The sequence below is a fragment of the Musca autumnalis genome, unplaced genomic scaffold (genome assembly GCF_047663935.1).
Source record: "Musca autumnalis isolate F117 unplaced genomic scaffold, ASM4766393v1 scaffold_5, whole genome shotgun sequence".
NCBI lineage: Eukaryota > Metazoa > Arthropoda > Insecta > Diptera > Muscidae > Musca > Musca autumnalis.
The window spans coordinates 186,858,072-186,869,446 of record NW_027412088.1 but is presented as its reverse complement, the minus strand read 5'-3'; the positions used below and the strand labels follow the sequence as shown (position 1 = coordinate 186,869,446).

At 36.1% G+C, this 11,375-nt stretch overlaps 1 protein-coding gene across 1 annotated transcript; it reads left to right on the top strand.

The window, feature by feature from the left end:
- Window positions 1-299: 299 nt before the first annotated feature.
- LOC141404601 (sialin-like) lies at window positions 300-10,451 on the top strand. Its single transcript, XM_073988064.1, has 7 exons — window positions 300-608; window positions 4,262-4,515; window positions 8,868-9,119; window positions 9,182-9,637; window positions 9,699-9,831; window positions 9,889-10,130; window positions 10,197-10,451. The coding sequence occupies exons 1-7, from the start codon at window positions 599-601 to the stop codon at window positions 10,347-10,349; spliced, it is 1,500 nt and encodes a 499-aa protein (XP_073844165.1). The 5' UTR covers window positions 300-598; the 3' UTR covers window positions 10,350-10,451.
- The last annotated feature ends 924 nt before the right edge of the window (window positions 10,452-11,375 follow it).

The window sequence follows — 11,375 nt, the reverse complement described above, 5'->3', positions numbered from 1 at the left end:
CACAAAATTCTGAAGAGACCTTAAATACATTCGATCTGTCCGGAGGTAAAAGTTTCGCTTCACATTGGCTGAGGGTATATATCTGTCGGCAAAGCCGACTGACACTTTTTTACTTGTTTTAATAATGAGTTGATTTTATTGATGTGAAGCGTGATATATGTATATATGTGTATTTTGATAACTTTTATTACTGTACCAACAGCACAAGTTTCAAATGCTGCCGCTGCTGCTGCTCTGTGTTATCTTTTCAAACAATAATTAGTTCGTTGAAGTGGTTATTAGGTGCATTAAAGACAAATGGATTGCATTCTTGTTGTGATTTTTTAAACGAGGAGAACACAGCACGCGTCAGTTTAAGTTTTAGCAAATAATTATCAATATCTGTTACAACCTTACCTAACAAGGTTTATATAGAACCGGGAAGTTATCAGTCATTGTCACCACAGAAATCAAGAAAATTGCAGTTGTGATGAACAATTTATTATGAAAAATTCTTAGTGAAGTCCTTAACAAAAAATTAATAGTAAAAAAAAACACAACCATAAATGAGATTCTAAATCAAAGTCAATTTGTTGCCCGTATTCGAATCCTAATCAAAATGTGTAACGGTAAGTGTTTCTGTATCCTAATGGGAGTCTGAATTTCGGAAATAATTAAAACAAGTAAGAAAAGTCTATAGTCGGACGGAGGCGACCATGGGATACCCTATACCACTATCCCTGGACAATCGCTCTCCACGGAACTTCTTTTCAATGATTGTAAAAATTTAATTATCAAATATCAGAGATGTAATGTATAATACTTATGACCAAAACCAAAAAGTTATCTAGCATGACAAAGACATTTTTGTAGCAGGAAAGGAAAATTTAGTTCACACAAACTAAAATGTAATGAAACCCACTTATGTAGTACTACTACTTCCGTTGTTTAACCGCTACGTTATTGAAATTTTTACCAATTTCACACAAAAGTTTCAGTCCATTTAACCCGCTAAGTATTATCTGATCTTCACGTTGGTTTGTACGCTTCTTCTTCATCATAAACTCAAACTTTGTTTAAAATTTTGCGGGTTATTATTTTGACCTACAGAGCCGCTACAAAATTGGTTAAAATTTTTTTTGGTCCATTTCATCCCCTGAACATTTCACGATCATCACCAAAATCTAATCATTTCTATTCTGGCCCGAACACAATCTCCTTAAAAAATTTGTTGTTGAAGTTCAAATTGCCTTAAGCTTGTTTACAATTTTTAATGGACGGACACACGCCGCTAAATCGCTTTATCTCGTTGAGATATGAATTTTGGCATACCAAATAAGAGGTCTAGGACGAATATTTCGTGATGTTACATAAACTTTTGGAGATACAATATGTAGCATGGTATAAAAATGTGGTTCTCTACACAGAACCCAATATATATTAGGCAGTAGGCCCATTATGTAGCAAACACTTTATTGCAATTTACATCAGATGAAAGGTCAGTAGTTTTTTTTTTCATATGTAGGCTACTTTGCGAAATATATATGTCCTCAAGGAATTAAAATATCGACCAAAAATAAAATTTTTATATTTTCCATACAAAAGTAATGGTCCATTTCACCCGCTAAAGAATATCAGATCATCATTCAAAATTGTAGGCATCTTTTTCGACCTATACTCTTAGCCGGTGCAAAATTTCGTGACTATTGATGTATAATTGCGACTTCTAGCGAGTTTATTATTACACTACAAACAAATAACGGGATATATTAGGCTGTAACTCTGTTATCTGATCATGCACACCAACATAATTGGCATCAATTGAAAGGTCAAGCGTTCCACTTTCGAGTATATCTCACTTGTCCGGAATGTCACTTCCAGGAATTAAGATATAAGCTGTATATTAAAAATTTTCACAATTTTCACACAAAAGTTTTGGTCCATTTAACCCTCTAAATATTATCCGATCGCCATCTCAAATTGCAAGCTTCTCCTTTGTGATATACTCTTACCTTATTTAAAATTACGCGTTGATCGGACGATTATTGAGACCTACAGAAGCGCTAGAAAAATGGATAAATATTATGTTTTTGGTCCATTTCACCCGCTAAATATTTCACGATCATCACCAATAAGAATAGGGATCTATTCTGATCCGATCCCGACGTCCATACAAAATTTCGTGACGATCGGTCCACAATTGCGGCCTGGAGCGTGTTTACAATTTATAATGGACAGACGGACGGACGGACGGACGGACGGACGGACACACATCTCAAAATCGCTTTATCTCGTCGAGATATGAAGATTGGTATACCACATTGGGGGTCTCCGACGAATATTTCGCGGTGTTACATGAATTTTTACCAAAACAAACTTATAATACCCTTTTCCACATTGTGGTATAGGGTATAAAAAAGAAATTTTAAATCCACACTTAAAAAATATTTTTAGAAATCCGCACTTTAAAAAATATTCCCTTTTAATCTACGTATAAAATTTTTTTTTCCAAAAATCCACACTTATTTTTTTTTTAAATCCACACCTAAAATATTCTTTAAAAATCCATGCTTAAAAATATTTGTTTAAAAATGCACACTTAAAAAAGATTCTTCCAAAATCCACGGCAAAAAAATCTTTTTTGTAAAAATCCACACTTAAAAAAATATTCTCCACGCGAACAAAAATATTCTTTAAAAATCCACACTTAAAAATGATTCTCTCAAAAAATATTCTTACAAAATATACGCTTAAAAAATATTCCTTTAAAATCCAACATATTTTTTAAAAAAAATATTCTTTAAAAAATCACGATTAAAAAATGTTCTTTGAAATTTCACGCTTAAAATATTCTTTAAAAATCCACTCTTACAAAATATTCTTTAAAAATTCAAGGTTAAAAATTATTCTTTAAAAATCCACACTTCAAAAATTATTCTTTAAAAATCCAGGCTTAAAAAATATTTTTTTTTAAATCCAAGTTTAAAAAATATTCTTTAAAATTCACACTTCAAAAAATATTTTTAAAAATCCGCGCTTAAAAACTATTCTTTAAAAATACACACTTAAAAAATAAAACATCCAAGATCATCTTGCAAAACTTTCACGAATCCCCCAAATTTTTTGGAGGGCCGTAAAAAGTGCATTACTTTGGACAAAACACAGGTATACTTTTTTATCTTATGTCTAGTATTGCTGCCCGTATATGTATGGTTATTAGGCCAGGGCGATTTGAAAACCTTAATGAATCCTTCGCGTTTCTGATTCCTGGGATTGATCTAAGCAAAAAAGTTCACTGGACCATATGCCTACCGCGAAAATCGAGCCTCCCGATTTTGACTGTATGTTTTTATTGGCGTTTTTTTTGGATATTTTGGCATATTACAGCCAAACCATTGAGATTTGCGACCCAACATAAAGGCCAAAATTGTAGCCAACACAATAATTAAGAACTCTCTAGTACATCGCGAATTGGAATGCTCCTTCAGGCAGTTTTGGCCTTGATACAGTGCACATTTGTGAGCAAATGTCGATAAATGACATTGTGCTACAAAAGTTGACCAGAAAAATATTCAAGCGTTCTGTTACAAAATTCTATCGTGTTGGGGTCCATGGACAACGAAAATACGTTTGGGTCACTTCGTTTTATTATTTTATAACGGTAAAAGTAGTGAAATCTGGGTTTCTTACATTTTTAAATTTAAGCGGGCATATCTTCATTTTCACTACGGATTTCTATTGATCCCTTTTCCTATTAAAGGGGTGAATAATATCTTCCGAATAAGCTTTATTATTTGTTCAAATCTGTTAATAAATGACTAAATTATAGTGGTTGATTCATACCAATAAAATAAATAAGGTTTTTTTCCTTCCACACAAATCGCCCCGGCCTAATGGTTATATTTCGACAATCTTCACACCTGAATGTTATTCAATCATAATTAAATACATACAAACATATTTAAAATCTTATCATTCGGTTATCAAACTGTGGATATATGAAGCCTAATATATTTTAAATTATTTTAGTGGTGAAAGTTAACATTTGTCTGCAGTTTTCTCAGACAATCGCTTATGTCAACTTTTTTTTTCAATTTAAAATTATTAATAACATGCAGTTGATAGTTTTGAGAGTAACACAGAAATATTTGGAAACCGAGTCTGAGACAATGAGAGAATCCATAAAATAAGGAGTAAATTAAGGTGTCTGAGCTTTATAATTATTGAAGATTTCTTGACATATGTATTAATTTACAAATTTGCTTTTCTCCCATCTTTTCAGTTCAAGCTCGCACAATCCTCTGGTATGTGGTATTTATTGGCTTTGCTCTTAATTATATGATACGAATAAATTTGAATATTGCCATTGTGGAAATGGTTTTGTCGGCAGACAGTAAGACGATCTCACAGAATCCTGATCATCGATTAGCATCATTAAAATATGAACAGATAAATGCTACCTCCGAACAAAGTAATGATTCCAACGGACTTTTCTATTTTGAATTGGAGCAACAATATAGAAACTCAACAAAGCAAGTAAGTCAATAAATGGCTCTATATAGCGGATAAATATTATTGCGTCGAAGAATAAATATTTTCGTATGTTCTCTATGATGTCCTCATTTTGCTGGTCTCGAAAACTTGATTTATGTCGTCTATAAAAACATCTTTCACTCGTCTATAAAAACTCCCTTTTGGTCGTCGTAGATCTACTGGTATTCTTTAAAGTTCCATGCAAAGACTCCCTACACGCTGATTGTCTACAAAGACTTATTTCTGATGGTCTATAAAGATTCAGTTCTCCTCGCCAACAATTGAGGTCCAGTTAAAATAGACATTGAAATTGCAAAAATTCCCAAAAAGTTGAATTTTGGTGCACAGAAAAAAATTTTTAGCCATTTGATAAAAAAATTCAAAAGTTCAATAAAAAATTTATCGATTTTCCGGCGATAAAAATATTGTCATATTGACAAAATTCGATAAAATTATTTGATCACAAAGTAAAAATACAACTGATAAAATATTTCACATATTGACAAAAATATTTATCAAATAATTCCACATATTCCATTTTATCAGTTTAATATAAAAAATCGATAAATATTTTAGTCAATATGTGAAATATTTTATCAGTTGTATTTTTACTATGTTATCAAATAATTTTAGCGACTTCCTTTAGCTCATCTATAACGACTCCCTTCAGCACGTCTATAAAAACTCTCTTGCGCCCGTCAATAAAGACCCCCTTTCGCTCGTCTATAAAGACCCCCTTTCGCTAGTCTATAAAGACACCCCTTCGGTCCTCTATAAAGACTGCAATTCGCTTGTTTATAAAGACTCCCTTTCGTTCGTATACAAAGAGTTCCTTTCTTTCTTCTAAAATAGACTCCTTTTCATTAATAAAGACTGGCTTCAACTCGTCTATAAAGACGCTCTTTCGCTCATCTATAAATACTCCCTTTCTCTCGTCTGTAAAGACTCCCTTTAGCTCGCTTATAAAGACTCCCTTTCGCTTGATTATAAAGACTCAACTTGGCTCGTGAATAAAGACTGCCTTAAGCTCATCTATTAAGACTCCCCGTCGCACAGTGGTTCAGAATCGTTTTTTCCTGGTCAAAATTCCGTAACTTTTGAACGGATAGAGATATATTCATAATTCTTTTTTTGTTAGACAGATAACACAATCAGCTTTCAGACGAACTATAAGCGGTAAAGTTCGTTCCGGTAGTTGCAGAGAAATTCAAGGTCAAAGTTAAACTTTTGAGTTTTTTAACTATTTTTCATCAAAATATGAGTGTTTTTGTGGTTTTTATATCTTCCTATGTATTAATGATGGTCAAACACCAACAAATAAACAAAATAATTACCAAAAAAACTAAAAAGAAAAATTCGAAAAAATGTCGAAAATTTTTTTTCAAAAATTTTTAAAAAAAAATTTTACAAAAAAAAATTAAAATTTTTTCAAAAATTAAAAAAATTCTCCTTGGGTTTTAATAAAAATTATATAACTCGTATAAAAACTCATATACTCAAAAAAGTTGTAATTTGTGTCAAAAAACTGTAATTCATATGGAAACAGTATAGAAAAACACACATTTTTACCCATGTAATATCAATAAATTGAAAAAAGTGTTAAACGGACGGAACGGGACGGGTACAAAAGTATATATAGGCTGGAAGAGGACACTTTCGGGCATCTTTCTGTGAAAACAGAACTTTGTTCCATGTTGTTCCACAAAAGTTCTAGTCCACTAAATTTGGAATTTCATAAAATTTAGTACCCGAGGAAAAATAAAATAGATCATGTTGTGTAAACGCTACCGTAATTTACTGAAACGATTTTTAAAGGCCACAATCCTTCCTACCCTCACAAAAAAACAATCAACACAATAACTGTTATAGTTTCAGAGAAATAGCTTCGTCTTTCTCCAGAAATTTGCAAAAATTACGTATTTCCCAAAAATGGGGAAAATGCTCGTCTTTAGGGGCACGCCACGCCCACACCTTCCAATATTTGGGCCTAATTTTTTGGTTTCCTTAGTTTCAATATGTTTACTATCGAATCCCATATAGAAATTAAATATCTTTGACAAAACAAAATTTTGATTTTTGGCCAGGAAAATCGATTCCTGAACCATTGTGCGTCGTCCCTCTACAGATCCTATGCAACTGGTCTTAAAATCCTCCCTTCAACTGGTCTAAAAGACTCCCTTCAACTGGCCTGAAAGTCTCCCTTTAACTGGTTAAAAATACTCTACGTCTATACGAACGCTCTTCACTTCGTCTATAAAGACTCCCTTTCATTCGTCTATAAAGAATCCCTTTCGCTCGTCTATGAATACTTGCTTCTATCGTCTATACAGACTCCATTCAACTCATCTAAAGAGACTCACTTCAATTGGCCTAAAAAGGCTCTCTTCAACAGGTCTAAAAGACACTCTTCAACTGGTTTATAAGAACTGCCTTCGCCTCGTCTATAAAAAAACTACATTTCGCTCACCGAAAATGAGCAGACTCTTTGGACTCTTTGTAGACATGGAGTGAGTGATGGAGTCTTTCAACAAGAGCGAAAGGGGAAAGAGACTCCCTTCTGCTCGTCTATAAAAACGCTCTTTCGCTCATCTGTAAATACTCCCTTTCTATCGTCTGTAAACACTCCCTTTCGCTCGCTTATAAAGACTCCCTTTCGCTTACTTATAAAGACTTCCCCTTCGCTCGTGAATAAACACTGCCTTAAACTCATCTATAAAGACTCCCCGTCGTCCCTCTACAGAGTCCATGCAACTTGTCTAAAAACCCTCCCTTCAACTGGTCTAAGAGACTCCCTTCAACTGACCTAAAAGTCTCCCTTTAACTGGTCTAAAAATACTCTACGGAACGCTCTTCACTTCGTCTATAAAGACTCCCTTTCGCTAGTCTATGAATACTCGCTTCTATCGTCTATACAGACTCCATTCAACTCATCTAAAGAGACTCACTTCAACTGGGCCTAAAAAGCCTCTTCTCAACAGGTCTAAAAGATGCTGGTTCAACTGGTTTATAAGAACTGCCTTCTCCTCGTCTATAAAAAAAGTACCTTTCACACACCGATAATGAGCAGAAGGGACTCTTTGTAGACGTGCTGAGGGGATTATTTATAGACTTGCTGTAGGGAGCTTTTAAAGACGAGCAGAAGGCAGTATTTTTAGACAAAATGAGGGGAGTCTTTATAGACGAACTGAGAGAGTCGTTCAACAGGAGCGAAATGGAGTTTATCAATTAGAGCGAAAGGGGAAAGAGACTCCCTTCTGCTCGTCTATAAAGACTCGCTTTCGCTTGAGTACAAAGACTCCCTCCCTCGCTCGTCTATTGAGACGTCTATTCACTCGTCTATACTCATTTCCCTTCGTCTATAAATAACCCCTTTGATAGTGCAAAAAGTTTCCCTTAAACTGGCCTATAAAGACTCCCATTCGGTGGTCTATAAAAACTCCGCATAACTCTTCCATAAAGACTCTCTTCTGCTCGTCTATAAAAAATCTCTTCTGTTCGTTTATAAAGACTCCCCTTCTCTTGCCTATAAAGGCTTCCTTTCGCTCGTCTATAAAGACCCACTTCAGTTCGTCTTCGTTCTAGTCATCCATGAAGCCTCCCTTAACATTGTCTGTCTATCTAGGTCTCACTCTCTCTCTCCCTCTGACCATCGTCTTCTAAAGCAGGGATGCCTACTGTTCCGAGGTAAAAATCGCTACAGCCACATACGCACCATAGCTCTGTAGCGATTTTTACCTTAAAATCGTTGACATTCCTGCTTAAACAGTGGTTTTTGTACGTCAAAAATCACCACAAGTAGCGGGAAAACCACCAACATGGCACCCCTGTTCTAAAGCATGTATCGGCACCACTACACATGAATTGTGAGCGGTCTCACACATACAACACCGAGAGCGTAAATTTCGCTCTCTCCCCAAACATCGTATGCGTTAATGCATTGCTAAAATAAATAATCATTGAAACAGGCGACAGCACAACCTTCTTCATTGACTGCTGGGCGAAGACTGAATGGTGGTTGTTCTGTTGTTACTCTCATCAAGGGCACGGCTGCCCCTTTTTGCCTGATGCTGTTTTAAAGACTGCATTCAACTCAACTTGCATCCCTATTGCAGCGTCAGGCGATTAGGCGCCCGTGTGCGCTCATTTACCGTTGCTCTCTCCACACACACAATTCAACCCATTGAAAAAGCATGCACTCACACAATGACAACCCGTAAAGTATGCAATAGAAAAGTATGGTGCCCGACGCTGCCGTAATGCCTTCCCCGTTTTTCACTAATTGAAGTATACTTTTAGGCTTTACATGTATTATTACGATCAGCTGTTTTATAATGTTTTTTCTTATTTTTTTCCAGTCAACTTCAGATGAATCCAAAACTAGTTTCAACTGGAATGAATATCAACAAGGCCTTGTGTTGGGTTCATTTTTTTGGCTTCATTGGCTATCACAAATACCCGGAGGTATTTTGGGCAAAAAGTATGGCACCAAATTGGTATTTGGTCTTTCGAATGGCATTGGTTGTTGGTTGTGTTTCCTAATACCAGCTGCGGCCCACTGGGATTATAGAGTCCTAATAGCACTGAGGGTCTTACAAGGTTTAGTTGCGGTACATTTTGGATTTTTTTTCTTAATACTTCATATATAATCTTCTAAATTTCCTTATTTCAGGGTGCTGCATGGCCATCAATGCATGTCTTGGTGGGCAAATGGATACCACCCAATGATCGCAGTAAATTCGTTACCGCCTATTTGGGTAATTCGGTTGGGGTGGCAGTGTTTTATCCGCTCTTTGGTTATGTCATGAGTTTTACCTCTTGGGTTTGGGTCTTTCATATTTGTGGCATCTTGGGTGTAATTTGGTGGTTGGGCTGGCAATATTTTGTCTACGACTCACCGGCACAACATCCTCGTATTAGTGAGCCGGAAGTTAGTTATATTCAAATGTCACTGAATGTCACTGGGGATAATAACACAAATGTCCGGACACCATGGCGAGATATTTTACTTTCGCGACCCGTATGGATGAATGTCATTGCCCAATGGGGTAGTGTATGGGGTTTATTTACCCTCATGACTCAGGCTCCCACTTATTTCCGGTTTGTTCACAATTGGAATATTCAGGCGGTAAGTTGAGGGACAGTATTTTGGGAGATTTTGAAATAATTTTGAATTATTTTCTCTTTAGACTGGTTTATTTTCAGGATTACCTCACTTGATGCGCATTCTTTTCGCCTATGGATTTTCATATTTTGCCGATTATCTGCTGAAGCATGACAAAATGACTCGGACAAATGTTCGAAAGCTGGCAACAACAATTGGTAGGAAAGCGATAACCTCGAATTTCTTAATACTTTTATTCTACAATTTTCTTACAGCTTGCATTGTCAAGGGTTTCATTGTGCTGGCCTTGGCATATTTTGGCGAAAATCCAACAGCGGCCATTATATTCTACACTGTGGGAACCATGTTCCATGGTGGAGTCTCATCAGGATCTCTTGCCTGCATGGTTGATATAACACCCAATTTTGCCGGCATTGTAATGGGTTTGAGCAGCATGTTTGGTGTCCTGCCGGGTTTTATATCACCCTATATTGTGGGCCTGATAACATTGGATAATGTAAGTAGTGGGAGGATTTCTTGAATAGTTTTTTTTTTTTTTAATTTTCTTGTTCTTGTATTTTAGCAAACCTTTGAAGCCTGGAGAACTGTATTCATAATATGTGCCAGCATGCTTATTAGCTGTGGCCTGTTATTTGTCTTATTTGCCGATGCCAGATTGCAGAAGTGGAATGATTACAAATCTCGTGGAAATGATGAGGAATTAAGAAATGAATGAAGCAGCATTTTTTGAAACCCTGGGACCACATGTAAAATGATTTGTTAACTAAGTTTAAGGTTATGTTATTGCAAATAGCTTATAAAGTTTTAGAATAACGGCTATTAGTTGTTTTCTTTTCGGCGTAAGGGCTTCCAAAATTTCAGAATAGAGTTTTTGGGTGTTTGTCTTAATATACAAGTCGAAGGGAGTATTTATAGACGAGCAGAAGTGGGTCTTTATAGGCGGGCGAAAGGTAGTCTTTATATACGAACAGGAGAGAGTCTTAAAAGATCAGCAACAGGAAGTCTTTACAAGGGAGTCTTTATAGATGAGCTGAAGGGAGCCTTTGAGAGCTAGTCTTCAAAGATGAGCAGAAGGGAGTCTTTAGAGGCGAGCAGAAGGGAGGCAAACGCAACAAGCCACCCAGGAATTGCCTTGGTGAATATCAAGCCCCAGCAGTAGCAAGCTACCTTCAACGGCGAAAACTGGAATTCTAAAGGCCCAACTGGAATGAGGTGAATGCGAATTATTGTGCATTGATTACAGCAAGCAAATGACTTCAACCCATGACTGGCGTAGATGGAAGTGCTGTTGAGTGAGTGAGGGAAGAGAGTATTTTTAGACGAGCGAAATTGAGTCTTTGCAGAGAAACATACAGAACACATAAGTCTTTAAAGACGTGCGAAACGGAGTCTTTCAACAAGAGTGAAAGGGGATATTTATAACCGAGCAGAACGGAATCTTTACAGCTGAAGGAAGTCTTTAAAAACGAGTCTTTATAGACGAGCTGAAGTAAGTCATTATAGACGAGCAAAAGGGAGTCTTGGTAGACGAACTGAAGGCAGTTTTTATAGACGAGTTGTAGTGAGTCTTTATAGACAAGCGAAAGGGATTTTTTTATAAACGAAAGAGAGTATTTATAGACGAGCAAACAGGAGTCTTTTAAAAAGGGCGAAAGGGGATCTTTATAAGCGAGCAGAAGGCCTATAGGAAGTCTTTAAAGTCAAGCATGACTCCCTCATTATATATGAGTACGAGGGAGCT